The 15764-nt window shown below is 41.6% G+C and overlaps 1 protein-coding gene across 1 annotated transcript in view; it reads left to right on the top strand.

Annotated features, from left to right (window-relative positions):
• Positions 1–14492, top strand: part of Slc7a11 (solute carrier family 7 member 11) — a 74265-nt gene extending 59773 nt beyond the window's left edge. The window contains exons 7-12 of the mRNA XM_051157116.1: positions 102–225; positions 2268–2371; positions 3141–3237; positions 5256–5405; positions 6729–6906; positions 13826–14492. Of these exons, the coding sequence (XP_051013073.1) occupies positions 102–225; positions 2268–2371; positions 3141–3237; positions 5256–5405; positions 6729–6906; positions 13826–13890 (718 nt within the window). The 3' untranslated portion in view covers positions 13891–14492. The remainder of the gene's footprint in view (positions 1–101; positions 226–2267; positions 2372–3140; positions 3238–5255; positions 5406–6728; positions 6907–13825) is intronic.
• Positions 14493–15764: the final 1272 nt, after the last annotated feature.

Genomic DNA, 15764 nt, shown 5'->3' with positions numbered 1-15764 from the left:
GATGATGCCAGGACAGCCACCCCTGGAATCAGCCTTCTGCAGTCTTTGGTGGCGGGGAACGCATAACGACCCATAAGCGATGTTGTCTTTTTGTGTTTCAGAACCATCCCCCTGGCCATCTGCATCTCCATGGCCATCATCACAGTTGGCTACGTGCTGACAAACGTGGCCTATTTCACAACCATTAGTGCTGAGGAGCTGCTGCAGTCCAGCGCTGTGGCCGTGGTAAGTCTACCTCCCAATCATGCCAGTTTGAATTTAGGCTAATGAGCTGATGCAGCTTTATCGCGGTTCCCTCCAGGAGGAAGTGCTTTCAAAGTCAGTAATCTTTCCTTGGCCCGAGTGATAATATTTTGAAAATTTGGAGCACACCTTAGTTGGCAAATACCGTATGATACAGCTAACCTCTGCCATGGGTTCTCTTTGCTATTTAAAAAGAAAAATCTCCTTGTATACACTTTCATACGAAGCTGCCTAAAGCTCCGTTAACGCTTTTGTAGGAGGAAGAAACATCTTCCCAACGTGTTTGTAAGGTCAGGTGGAAAGTTATTCAATGTAAACGAATGCGGGATTTGATGGTGCAAAGTGTGAGCCACTCTTCTCATTTCTGGGAATATACTTTTCAAATGTTAACTTGAGTCCCTTCTCCAATATACCATTCTAGAAACTTCAGGAAGACCATGTCTCATTATCTATTTCTAGCATAACCTTGGAACAGTACTGCTGGGGTATTATAAATTTGGGAACAACTAGGCAATTCAATGTTAAAGAGATATTACTGGGATACTTGAAGGTGCCCATGTGCATCGTAACTCCCTAAGAAGTATACACACAGAACGCCAGAGCACTTGTCCAAATTTATTTGGTACCGGGACTATATTTGTTTCCAAAGATCATGTTATGAGATTGCTTTTCTGTAATACATACTTTTATTTGCTCAAACACTTTATCTTGTAAGGAAGAATTCACTCATTAACTCAAAGCCAGGGAGGGTGAAAATTAAAAACATCCAGCGATGTTCCCATCCACAAATGTCAATTCCCTTTAACATAGTCTCATTCTTGTCAGCAACACCCACAGGGATGTTCATCTCATTTTGTGTGAACCAGTGTATGAGGTCACTGTATGAAAAGGGCTTTGTCCATTGCAGTGCTATTGGGCAGTGAAATGCACAAAGCTTCCGGGTGTCTGGTCAGTTGCCTCACCTTTCTAGGCAAAGGGCAGCACTAATTTTTGCAGAGAATAATGGGGTCTGTTAATTGCATAGCAGCAGCTGCACCAAGGACAATGAAAAAAATCCTGCACACACGCACATGCACACACACACAATACACAACACAGAACATACACAACACACACATGCATATGCACACACACAATACACAACACAAGACACACACAACACACACATGCATATGCACACACAGACATACACAGCACACAACACACGCACATGCACACATACAGAGACACACACACGCACATGCACACACAGACACACAACACACACACACACACACACACACACACACACACACACACACACACACACACAGAACATCCTTCATAGAAGTGTGCATGGCTGCACGTGTGCCAGCCTGGAAGGAAATCTCAGAACTTCGTCTACCTTTTATATTTTCTGTCACTTGTCAGGATCGGAGTTGTGTTCTGGCTTCTTATGGGAAACCCTGCAAGGAAATGACAGCTTCCTTGCCTTGGGGAGGGTTCACTCTCTAAACAGAGTCAGCTGGAATGACTCCAGTGGGGAGAAAACCTTCAAGACTGGCTCAGTCCTATGACACAGATGACCAGCTTGTCTGTTGTTTTGACTTCTCCTCTCGCACCGGGGTTGGTACGTGAAACAAGCCCACGAAGCATCTGCCTATACCTCCTCATACAAAGGTGGCTAAAGGGCTCGAGTTGTGCAGTATTTCTGTCTCTAAAAGTAGAATGTCCGAATCGAGCGTCTTCCTCTGATCAGTCAGAGCCGAGAGTTGATAAAGAGTCAGTAAATGGGCCGCTGCTTTGAAGGGAGGGAGAAGGCGCTGCTTAGACCTTTGCCCACAGGTCTGAGACAAGCAATGCCACAGTACCCGCTTCTGATGATTGTCTGTGGAGTCAGTTTGACCCTAACAAAAAAGAAGGATTATAAAACATTCACGTAGCACCAGGCTAATAGAAAGTCAAAGAGCAAGTTTGGCCTAAATTGTTTCATTTTATTCCACTTTCTGGGAAAGTATTAATTTGCTTGGTCTTTCTTTCCTCAGACCTTCGCTGAGCGGCTGCTGGGAAATTTCTCATTAGCAGTCCCGATCTTTGTTGCCCTCTCCTGCTTCGGCTCCATGAACGGTGGCGTGTTCGCTGTCTCCAGGTGAGCGAGTTCATGTATTTTCAGAAACACATTTCTGTTTTAGAGATTGGATGTGATAAGGATAACTTTTAAAGAGAAAAGCAATAGTTCCCCCGAACCTGTTGTTTTTAAAGGGATATGCAAGTTTGTAGTAGATCCCAGCGAAACATGTTTTATTCTGTCCAGTAGAGGGCGCTGCGTATCTACGCATAACCAACTCTGAACAAGGCTGCTGCATTTTTTAGAGTCTGTCTACAGGGTCTAATAACAGCCTTTATTTCTAGCGATAAAGTCTTTTGTTTTTCTGAAGGTGCCACGAAAAAAGAGTAAAATAGAAAGCAGAAATCACCACCCCGAAGTCCGTAACCCTTTTGCTCTGTTTGATGGTACAAAAGTCTCTTTTGTTTTCTTATGTTACATTTTAAATAATTTACAGATAAATGTGAACACTACATGTCTGTACATGTGTGTGCTAGCTTGAACTGACACTAGCAGTGTAGGACTGAATTTGCCATCGGCTACTTGTGTATAGGAAGAGCTCCACTCAGTACGATATTGCTGTTATTTTTCCTCAAAGCATTTTAAAGTATGCCTCAGATACTGTACATCCTGAAAGGACACTTACGATGAAGCCCACCCGTTTTCTTTAAAGCACAACCCAAGTAATCAGCTAAGAAACGCCTGTACTTAGTGTGAGAAACCTGCGTGCATGGTGCTTTTTGGGACTTAAGAATTTTTCCTATTCGAATGATTGATTATATCATCAACTGCACCATCTTTCTCCCCGCAGGTTATTCTATGTCGCATCCCGAGAAGGGCACCTTCCGGAAATCCTCTCCATGATTCATGTCCACAAGCACACTCCGCTGCCAGCTGTTATTGTTTTGGTAATGCACGTTAACGAATACAGGTGGATCTAACCTTGCAAAATGGTTAGGAAAGGGGGACTCGAACAGACATCCTGATTTGCCACTCAACCTGGTGCTCGGTGTATCATGTGTAGGAGGCCAGAGGTTTTTGCCATGGCTTACTTTGACCTCGTGTCTGATGTGTAGAGGATGCCCTGGCATGTTACCCACCTCATTTCTGTTTGCAGACATTTGTATAAGTGCTGAGGTTTCTCTCCTTGGCAGAGGAACCTCAAAGGAAAGACAATAAAAGAAACACACACACACACACACACACACACACACACACACACACACACACACAGAGAGAGAGAGACAGAGAGAGAGAGAGAGAGAGAGAGAGAGAGAGAGAGAGAGAGAGAGAGAGAGAGAGAGAGAATCTAAACTACTGACTCTGAGTTCAACTGAAATCAGACTACAAAAATTTTCTGTTGTCTCATGCTTGCTCCCATTATAATGAAACACACACAACATAATTCAGAGCATAGATGAAACGCCAAGCAGTGAAATGATTCTCCAAGAGTAACTGAGACCTGTGAGAGCAAACCTTGAAGAGAAGAAAGAAAAACCACAAATGTAAATTGAAGCTGTGGAATTCTCTATGCTGGGAACAATATTTGTGAAATGTGGGATACAAAAGGCTGTAAAAGGTTTAAGAGCCTTCAAATAGCCACCGGCAATGCTATAGTCATTTTTTTTCCCTCTGATTTTAGGGACATTTTTCTTAAGCAGAATCTGCTGTCGAGAATGCCCTAGGATGCATTGAACATTTTTTTTCCTTCTCCATGCATTTAATTTGCTTGAGAATGTTTCCTTGAAATTTCTTCTTAAAGTACACACACACTCTGGGCAGAGTCTGGAAGCTAACGTCACTTGTGGGAACGGGATATATTAGTCCACAAGGAGAGCTTCCCTTTGATGCCTCTGTTGTCAGTCACGCCGTCCTTGGCTTCCTCAGTTGCACAGTGCTGCTCTGCTGTTCTCCGTGCTTTACTCTTTCTCAGTCTCGAGGGTCATGAGCAGCTAGCCCAAGGGGAGAGTTGACCTGAAGCAGGAAAAGGTCAATGTTTTACATTCAGGAGCCAAGAGAGTCACCTTCACAAGGTTGTTTCCTGTGTGTGGGTCCCAGGAGCATCTCAGGAATCACTTAAGAACTTCCTTTGAGTTTTCCAGGAATGGCACTTAATATTTATGATCGGCAGTTACTAATAACTGATTCTGCTTTGATTTTGGGTGATTGGATGTCCTTTTTCTTTTTAGTCTTTGAAGACACACTGTCAGGGCCAGGGTGTACCCACATACACACTGCTAGTCTCGTAAGCACAAGAACCTGAGTGTAGTCCCTCTGAGCCAATGCTGCTGGCATGGTAACCTGCAGTAACAATCCCAGCACTGGGGAGGCAGAGACAGGAGGATCCCTGGAGATAGCTGGCCAGCAAGCCTAGCCTACCAGGATGATTCTAGGCCAGTGAGAGACCCTAATCTCACAAGGTAGAAGTTACTTGAGGAATGAAACACTGAGGACAACAGCCAAGGTTGTCTTGTGGCCTCCATATGTATTTACAAACACCCCTGAACTTATACACATGAGCACCTGCATGTAGCTGGACACCCTTACACACACACACACACACACACACACACACACACACACACACAGAGAGAGAGAGAGAGAGAGAGAGAGAGAGAGAGAGAGAGAGAGAGACTGTCTCCCCCCAATGAAAAAGGAGCTGACATAGTAACAAAAACAGTCACGTCACATACAGTCCCATCTGAAACCGGGGTGGTGGCAGCATTCTCCAATGGAGGTTTAGTTGCTGAACAGAATAGACTATGAAAAAGAAGCTTGAAGAATCTAGAATCTGGTCAGGATAGTAGCTTATCATTCTAGATAAGCACAGAAAGAACACTTAAAATGTGAGGCCGCGTTGGCGTTCGATATATACCTGCTCCCTCTTAGTTCCCTGCGTAACTTTGTTTCCCCTCCTCCACCCCAGCATCCCTTGACGATGATAATGCTCTTCTCTGGAGACCTCTACAGCCTTCTGAATTTCCTCAGTTTTGCCAGGTGGCTTTTTATGGGGCTGGCAGTTGCAGGGTTGATTTATCTTCGCTACAAACGCCCAGATATGCATCGTCCTTTCAAGGTAACCTCAGCAATCTTGATGGGTTTCCATAAATCTCCCTCCTAATACCTGTACCTCTTTTTGTTTGTCATAACTTGATGATGGGGGAGATAGGGCAGGGCAGGGTCCTTCACAGTAAAATATTTGACTCTTGCCTTCTGTTGCACTTGATGTGGGAAAAGTCTATGCATTTTAAAGTATGATATAGTGAATTTGTCACAGGCTTTATGTGTTGAGAACAGATAGGGTTAAAAGATACTTCTCATGTTAGGTCTTCATGCGTAGCTTGGGTATGCCAAGAAGGTGAAAGAGCCCTGTCTTCACAGTGGATGGTTGCAAACAGCTGGGCTGTGAAAGGGCGAGTACTTCATTGATTAAAGCTCGGCAAAGGGGGCTGATTTACAGCTTAGGTATTTTAGACCTTATTGTAACTTGTTAACATCGTGGCTGTTTCACACCATATACCCTAAAGCAGCAGTTCTCTCCACTTGTGGGTCAAGACCCCTTTGGGGATCGAATGACCCTTTCCCAGGGGCTGCCTAAGACCATCAAGCCCACCAAAGTATTTACATTAAAATTCATAACAGTACCAAAATTACAGTTATGAAGTAGCAGTGAAAACAATGTTATGATCGGGGGCGTCACCGCAACATGAGCATCTGTATTAAAGCATTGCATCATTTGGAAGTTTGAGAACCAGTGTCTAAAGAAATAGGAAATGCCAAAGAAAGAGTGTACCACCGAGTAGGAGGACCACTTACTCTAATCAGCATTTGCCTTTGGGAGGACTGGATTGCAGCCTTGTCACCAGCCCCAGACGTCCGTGGGTCAATGTGATCTCACTATTTATTTGCTTCTAAGACACAGCACAGATAATGCTGCCAGTCATGCAGCCGGGATTTGTTTCTAATTGTATTCATTGCCACATGCTTGCAGCATCTTTATTAGCTGTTGACTAGGAGTTGGCCTCTCTTATTCCCATAGGGTCTTATTGTGACTCTGAGCAAGAAATCGATATTCGCTGAAAGGTTTGAACATGTAACAAAGCCACTGGCGCTCTTGACTCCATGTGAAAGTGGATTCTAATCATAATTACAAAAGGACCAATCTTTTAAGACAAAACCCGTAAATCATAATGATATTTCACTAGTAAAGAAATTTGAGTAAATCATCCACTAGGAAACACACTTCCTTAGCTCAAGAGTCAATTCAAACATTCTACAACAAGGCAAGTTAAGAAACTGCACTCGCGCATGCTCCATGATGATCCAGTCACGTGACTGATGTCTGCACTCCTTATCTCTGGAAGTCGTGTGAATCCGTTTTTCTTTGGCTGTGTTTCAGGTGCCTCTGTTCATCCCAGCACTGTTTTCCTTCACCTGCTTCTTCATGGTCATCCTTTCCCTTTACTCGGACCCATTTAGCACCGGGGTCGGCTTCCTTATCACATTGACTGGGGTCCCTGCATATTATCTCTTTATTATATGGGACAAGAAACCCAAGTGGTTCAGACAACTATCAGGTAAGACGGTTAAGCATCTTGGGCCTGGTGAAACACCGTGTTATAGAAAACCCATAAAAGTGTATGCATATAATACTGAAACTCTTTTTTAAAGAGTAAAGCCACGAGTGGTACAATGGTCAGTTAAAGTAAACTGCTGCATTGTAATTGCAGCCGTGGGGAGAAAGACAGGAAGGATGTGTAGAGTACAGCCATCGAATCCTGTTGGGTATTTAATTCGGGTGGTTGTAGTCACTGGCATTTTAGAGATAGAATAACTTCTTTAGGCAGAAGCTGTAAATGGCTTCACTGCTCCTTTGAATCCCCTAGTGACATAATGTTTGTTCTTTTTGGTTGAACACAATCTAGTGACTGTCATAACATTAAGTTGACCAATGTTGTAAGGTTTCTTGGGAGTTGAGATGGAAGTCTGCAAATGTCTTAAACATCATGGCTGTAATACTACCTTGCTAGGAAAAGTGAGCCACGGGGGTTTCTGGTAAGAGGGAAAAACAATGACGGGAATCACTCACATTTCTTGTGTGGTTTCTATATGTTTGCACATGTGCAAGCACCTTCTAACAACCATTTGAAGTAGTCCATGGTATATAGACTTAGAGTTATGTCACCAGAGAATTCTTCTCATTTTACAAGTCATGTGGAAGGCTTTTAAAAGACATGTAAATGTGCTGGAGCTCAGACTCAGACAGTTGTTTTTGAAAAGCCAATACTGGACACTGGGAGACAAGAGAGGGACGGTTGAGGCTGAAGACTGAGAAAGGACATGGGTGGTTATTTTAGGGATAGTGATGAGCATTGGGCAATGTCTGAGTGCCAGGCACATTAGCAGGACCAAGAGGAACTAAAATCACAAAGGAGGAAAACCTAGCTCAACTTGGTAGCCAGTTGAGATGCAGAGGCAGAAATACAGAAAGTCACTTGGTCAGAGGTGCCTTGGACAAGCCTTGGTATCAGGGGGAACTCACAAGTTTTCTCCCCACCATCTCAGATCAGTTCTTAGGACCCAGGTCCCAGATTCTGTTTTTCTGACCCGGGTGAGAAAGCCAGGACTCAGCAAGGGGGAAAATTTCGAACTGAGTATACAGAGTCTTGAGCCTTACATCTAGGACCTGAACCCACATTTGCTGGACATCAAAATTCACTGTGTTAGGTTCTCGTTGCCATGGCAGTTTAGGAGAAGAACAGCTCACTTGGTCTATGGTTTCAGAAGTTTCATCCCACGCATCTTCATGGTTGTCCCCTCCCTTCAAGACCCGCCAGGAGCGGCATTTGCTTCATTACTACTCTGACTGTGATAGCTCTGTTTGCTTTTAGAGCCCAGAGGGTCCCTGATGAAGCAAAGCTGTAGTTAGGAAATGGAAACCCACAGAGCAAAGGACTAGGGGTAAAAATATCTTTTTAATGCAGTCTTCAATCAGCTGTTTCTTCCAAACAAACCCAGCTTCAGGTGATAAATTCAGCAAAACACCCGTCAGTGGATTAATCCTGGAAACTCTTGACACAGGAAGGCTGCGTCAGCTTAAATAAAACTTTCCTCACTGAAGTAGTTTTACATCTGGTATTTTGTTATAGCAACATGGACTTTGTCACATGCATTTAAAAAATCAGATATGCTTTGTTAGTGGATTTTGTGTGTTTAGGATACAAATTCCTCTTTATTCTGTATTTGGTCTTAATGTATATAGTTTACCATGGCCAATCTTAAAAATCCAAGGGAGGAAACTCTTATCACGAAACTCTATGCTCATAAAATCTCATCAATATGCCAGGTGGTCAGCCCTACACATCCATACCATCAGCATTAAATGGGCTCAGTATGTTACACATGTATGTATATATGTAAAAACGATAATTTAACAAGAATCCATACATTTTAAAAGAACTGGGACATGATAGGAGTTGGTTGTTGGAGAGGGAGGAGGATAGGAATAATGTAAATACAGTACTTATACATGAAATTCTCAAAAATGTAAACATTTACATTAAAAGTCTAGGGATACCTGGAGAAAATTTCAAAAAGTAATGTGAGTGTTGGTACAACACAATAACAAAAAGATATATGTGTTGGAACTCTAATATATTTCAATAACAAATTTACAGCCATTTAAAACAGGTTTGCCCTAACTCTTCCCTGCCTTTGAATTGGCATTTGACATCTTCAGATTTTTCTTTTTTCTTTTTTTATTAATTTATTCTTGTTACATCTCAATGTTTATCCCATCCCTTGTATCCTCCCATTCTTCCCTCCCTCCCATTTTCCCATTATTCCCCTCCCCTATGACTGTTCCTGAGGGGGATTACCTCCCCCTATATATTCTCATAGGGTATCAAGTCTCTTCTTGGCTACCTGCTGTCCTTCCTCTGAGTGCCTCCAGGTCTCCCCCTCCAGGGGACATGGTCAAATGTGAGGCACCATAGTACATGAGAAAGTCATATCACACTCTCCACTCAACTGTGGAGAATATTCTGACCATTGGCTAGATCTGGGAAGGGGTTTAGACTTTTCTACCACTATTGTTTTACCTTCCAGCTGGCAGCACTATTCCTGAAAGAAATATTGCTATGTAAATTAGGATTTCAAGCCTAACGGAAATACTCTGATTAGCTGAACACATAGCCTCTGTATTCTGAGAAGCTGTATTGATTTTTCTATAGATTACATTTAGTTAGGTTTTCTCTATTGGAGACACTGACTATAATCTTCTGAAGTGAGAAGTTTTGTTAAATTATTTATGTTTAGGACTGAGTTAGGAGTCATCCTTGAGATTGAGGTACACAGACAGCTAGAATCCTTGAGCATAGCCTAGAAGAGCAAACGAGCCAGGAGCCTTTGGGAGGGAGCATGGAGTGAGCGGAGGGCAAGTTCGTCCTTTTCTTCCACCTAGAAGGTTTCTGTCTTTCCGTGTGCATTCAGCCAGTTCTAGCCAGCCTCTCCTCTTGCTAACACAGGCGTGCTCCAGGCGACTCTGTCAGTTCAGATCAGTCCTTTTCATTCGTGATCTTTCTTTTTTTGCCTGTCTGTGCTCAGGTAATTTCGAAGGATTTGCTGTGTTTTTGCCTCTAATGATGTTTTGAACAGCCCCAAGGTCACTGCGTTTAGTGTTAGCCATTTGTGGACTGAACTGCGGTGGAGGAAACCCAGGGTGATGGTTAGTTTGGTCGCTGTTACCTCCTACTAGGGACACTGCCTACCATTCTGCTTTAAACTGTGATCACTGCAGCTCTTTATCTTTACAGATGCTTTGAAAGTATGTGTGTGGGGGGGGCGGGAATAGCAGTCCTCTGTAATTCTGTTTGATTTTCCTCTTAGGCAGCGTTCTTGTAGTAAAATCAAGAAAATTCATAATATTTATTACTGCAGTAGCAAGTATTTTTTTAGCCTTTGGCCAAAACAAACACACAGACAAAAGAAGAGAGTCCTACAGCAGTACCCAGCCCTTCCCCCAAAGACAGACTTTCTGTTAGAGAGAAGGCTTCACCTCCACATGAGCCTGGAGGCAGAAGAGCCTTGCTCAGAGCAGTTTGTTCTGTTCTTTAACATCTTGTTGTTTGGCTTGGTAAAATTCTCTAGTTTTAAATGTTAGTTTTTTCCTTTGCCTTTAATATGTGTGAGTGGATTAAGCCTGGGAGAATGTGACAGTCTACCAAAATGCACCTCGCCGGGGTTGTAACTAGACATCATCAGAGACTAGGCTACTTGGCACAGACAGCCAGGGAGTGCTCTGAGTCCAAGGACTGCAAGATTTCTAGAGATTTGATGAATGTCTCTGGCCACAGGATGCCAGTATTGAACCACTTTCTGTGACAGCATTCCCAGAGCTAGAAGAAAGCTCTCTCTTAAGGGGATAGTCAGATATGCAGAAAGCTCTCTCCTCCTTCTGTAAACCGGGTAGTTAATTCTTCTGCTGTGTGTTTCTATGATTTATTTATTTACAGACAGAGAAGCTTGTGAGCAGGTTCTTCTCTGATTTATTTGGATATCCAGAGGTCCTAGACCCACAAAATTCAGGCCAGGGCTAGCAGCAGGTTGAACTGGTCCAGCCCTGTCACGGCTGAGAGCCACTAGGAGGGCTGGCTGTCAACCTCTCTTGCTCAGGTAAAGATCTGGAAGGCAGCCTTGTTTAAACAAAATCTTTGATTGTTATTTAAAACAAAAAGAAAGAAAAAGAAAAAAATACTCTGCTTTCATTAAGATGAGCAGAACAAAAAAAGAACAAAAAAAAAAAAAAAAAAAAAAAGATGAGCAGAACGCCTATAGTCCGTCTTTGTGGATGGCAAGCTTGCAATGCTGCTCAAAGGGTGTCAAGACAGCTTCATTTAGAACAGACCACTGAGAGCTGCTCAATGCATTTATGTATATGCATATTTATGTTCATGCATATGTGTAGATGCCTCAGAAATGTTCTATTGAATAAATATTGTTTGTATGAAATCACTTACCTCCCCATTTAAAAGAACTTACTGTTATTTATAATGTAATTTCTGGGGGCAGGGTAGCTTTGTTCTGTTTCCCAAGCTCACCTTCTTAGCTGTTGCTCCTCTCAGGATACTAGGTGTGATAGAGTGAGGGAGATTTGGCAAAGTCAGTTGTAGCTCCAGTTTACTTAAGAATAGCACGGGAATATGAGATCAAAACTGAAATGGCTGCCTTGCAATAAAGCCTTTATTTGAAGAGGTAATGATATAGATTTATTATTGTTTGGCCACTAATCTTATTGTGAGTGTGATTAGGATCTATCATACTCTGAAGCCAAATGTTCTACAGTGCTTCTAGAAGCTTCTTTGGCTCCACTGAGCACCTGTGCCAGCCCCACAGGTGTAGCTAAAGGGATTCTTGCTAGAGGCAGGAGAGTCTAGAAAGAAAAGTTGGGAAACCATTGAGTATGTAATGCCAACACCAATCTTGTTGCTGAACACTCCATCATGATAAAAGTTATGCCACCACTGGGACCCCGAAGAGAGAGCTGAGAAGACACTAGGGGGGAATGTTGGCAGAGCAGAACCATGCATATTGGGTCTTGCTCTGTGAAAAGGAGATGAATCCTAATTATTCTTTCTAAAGGACACATGCAAACAGGGCCACTCCAGTTGCTGCCATTGTCTGGAATGGATGCAAAGTTCTCACACTGGGGAGCAAGAGATAAGAGAAGGCAACACATTGAAAACCTACATTATGGGAAAACACTAGGAAAGAGCTGTGATATCAGGAGTGGAGGACCAAGGCTGAGTGAAAAGGCAAGGTTGTAGAGATTAGCTTTTGGGGATACACAGGGATGCCTTTGAAACATGGGCTTGAGGCCATGTTTCTTTAACTGTTGTTTTTCTTCTATATTGTAGTCTGCTAGTGTCAGATGGCTTGGCTCCTTGTCTGCGTATAAAAGCTACCTTCCCCATATGATTAATAGATAATTTCCCTGTAAGCCAATTTTCATGCTTTTTTAATTTGCCATGTTCTTTTCTGCAAATATGGGGCTTGATTGTTGCTTTCATGGTAGAGTGGGCTGTTATAAAATACTATTTCTTTAATAAGTGTGTAAGGTTTATCATTTGACAGTACTGTACATAGACCCTTTACAATAAACAACAACAACAACAACAACGTGCCCAGTGAAACTACCCCAGGGATTATGATTATATTTGTTACTTTTCTTTGTTCCATGACAACACACCTGATAAGCGGCAACTTAAGGGAGAAGGGCTAGTTTGGTTCATAGTTTGAGTGACTACTGCCCATCTTGGTATAAAAGGCAGGGCTGCAGGAGGTTTGTGATTGGCTGGCCATCCTGTCTTGAGCAAGGGAGCAGGAACCAAGCAGAGACCCTATAGAAAGTAAGGCTTGGTTATCAAGTCTCCCAGCCTGCCTGTATTCATGCGCATTCTCAGTGAGGCTGCACCCCTAAGCCTTCCACAACCTTCCTAAACAATGATAACAGATGGAGACCAAGTGTTCAAAAGGTGGGCATTTAGAAAAACCACAATGAGACAAGAGCCAAGGAGGACCATGGCTTTGAAATTGCAGTTAAATGCTGTTTGTCAGGGCCTGTTAGAGTAACAAGTCATCAGAGGAGACAAGGGTTGTCTAGAGGGGAGATGATTTGGGTCAGAAACCTTCAAGAGGATGGAACCTGGGCTTCTCTAAGGTGAGGAGGAGACTTTTGAAAATGTTCTATGGGGATTGGTGAGAAGAAGAAAATGAATATCCCTGAAACCATCAGCACTTTAGGGCTGTGAATCAAAAGTGCCCTTAGAAGCAATACAACCCAGAGGTTCTTCTTATATTGCGGTGTCTGTTAGGGTTACCTCTTGCTGGGCTAAACCTGCAGCTTCTAAATTAGGAGACTAAGAATTGAACTTGAAGCAAATTTGGAATTTTGGAGGGTACTTAATGTGATTGGTCTAAGGACCAGACCTTAAAGACCCAAATTAGTCCAGGTTTCCAGTTCTATTCATGAGACAGACAAGGCCTTGTTAATTAAGATAATTTGTTCAATAGTACCACGGATTAGACAGTGGAACTAATACTCTCCTCCTGACTGTCCTGAGAAATTGGTTGTCATCTCCTGTGTGAAAAAAGAATAAACCCATTTTGAGCTGAACATGAAGCATATTTGTAAACATTTATTTATATCTTGGTCCCATTGTCTCAAAATATTTTCAGCCTCCTGGTTCATAAATAAATGTTCTTATTTGAATGTGAAATATTAATATATTCTTACTGAGGAAGCATCATGGGAAGTTGTAGAAGTGACAAGTAAATTAATTGAGCATGATACAAGTATAATGAAGTAAATAATTCTTGAAAGTGAGCTGCAAAGAAGGTTGCTGTGCACTCTCGTATCATCCCCAAATAATTCACATTTTTCTCTTTTTATGCCATTGTGACTTTCATGAATTTTAATCTCTCCTTATTTCTTTTTAGACAGAATAACCAGAACATTACAGATAATACTAGAAGTTGTACCAGAAGACTCTAAAGAATTATGAACTTAATGCATCAAAATCTTGGCCATCTGCCCAGGACTGAGATACAAAATGGATGTTTATTTCAAGTAAACACAACATTGGAAATGGACTAAAGGAATTAGTTATTTCTATTCACATGCTTTAGTGTATTCAAATTAATTTCTGAGCAATTTGCTGGTAACTCCATGTGTTTGTAGCAAGCTAATATGGAAGTCATAAAGTGCAGCAAGCTGACAGATCTTGAGTCCAGTGCCTACCTGTTGAGGTAAGAGAAAAAGACTAAGGGCATTGACAACTGGATCTCATTCTCTACATTTCTTATCATGACTAAGGACCTTCAAAAAGAAGACCAAAGTGTTTTCTGTATATAGGGGGTCTGTAAACATAGCTTTACCTACTGGGGACATCTATACTGTGAAAAGTATACTTTTTAATTTTTCTGGAAAAGAGTCATTATTGTGGCAAAGGGGGCAGAAATAACTTTACTTTAGATTGGCCTTGGATTGTTTTCCTGTAGTGACCAACATGGCTGTCACTTATCTTTCAATGACTTATACTCAGAGCATCAGAACAAATGACAGGGGAGTACTGTGTGTGTGTGTGTGTGTGTGTGTGTGTGTGTGTGTGTGTGTGTGTGTGTGTGTGTGTGAAGCTTGAGATCAAACTCAGGGCTTTGCAAAAGCCACGCAAGCACTCTACCATTGAGATCCATTCACATACCCTAATTTTCTTGAATACATTAAAGAATTTCTAGGGGCTCTTATTTATGAGGCAATCCTAGGAACTATGTTTGAATAAAAGTCATTGATAATTTGTTAGGTTAAATATGGTTTCACCCTTTGTCAGGAAGTTCCATGTTTGTAATGTCACTTTGTTTTCATCGTGGTTTGGTTTTTCCTGAAAAAAATATATACAGTTTGGTATGACATCTATTGATGAATACCTCTTTGGTATTATACTTGTTGATGAATAAAACTGTTTAAATCATCACAATACAACATCGGCATGGGAGAAATTGACCATAAAACTCCAAATATGGGGCTTTATTTCTATAAACCACATTTATATGCAGTGGTAGTAATTCTAATCATTTTTCCTTGTGCTTTGTGGATATTTTTACACAGTGATGATTTTTGACAGTGTGTGCATTCCCCTTACAATTCTGTTAAAATATATCTCTGGATAAAACTATCTGGATCAATTAGGAAAAGCACAGATTTACATAAAAACTGTGAAAGAAATGTCACTGCTTAGTAAGACTTTCAAATGATATTTGAAGAAACTGTCTACTTCTGAATCTAGGTTGCTTCAAACGTTTCTTCATGTTTGTTATAATTCAACTTGCAAAAGAGGTAACTGCAAACAAACCTACTGAAGGAAAGTCTTCCGGATAGTTCTTCAGCTGTTAAGTCAGAGTTAGAAAACACTGGAAAGTTTTCAGATGGGATTAAATAATGGCAGGATTTTAAAAACTCTTATTTCTAACATCCAAAGAGTAAATGATTGGCATAGCTACAGTATATTTTATCTCTTACATTCTGGCCACTTTCAAATAAGATGTTTTAATAACTTCTCAATTAATAAAATCATTGAGTTCATAGATTATCATCCAAAGTGCAAACGATAATTTTAATTTTGAATAATTCACCAACTCAGCGTGTTTAGTCTCAATGACATTTAATATATACCCAAAGTTGACTTTTTTTGTTAAAGGCCAAACAAAGTGTTTATTTCGGTAACCTTGTTACTAACAGTTCCTTCTGTTTTTACTAATGTGGGCTTTTCAAAGCCTGCTGTATAGTCTCTAGAACCAGTATAGTGTTCATTTGTTGACATGTGTCTCTAGCAGATGTTGCCAGAGGTGCATATTTTTATATTGTTATTTTTCCACTAGA

Source organism: Acomys russatus, chromosome 15, assembly GCF_903995435.1.
Source record: "Acomys russatus chromosome 15, mAcoRus1.1, whole genome shotgun sequence".
NCBI classification, from domain to species: Eukaryota; Metazoa; Chordata; class Mammalia; order Rodentia; family Muridae; genus Acomys; species Acomys russatus.
This window is presented reverse-complemented; position numbering and strand designations above follow the sequence as displayed.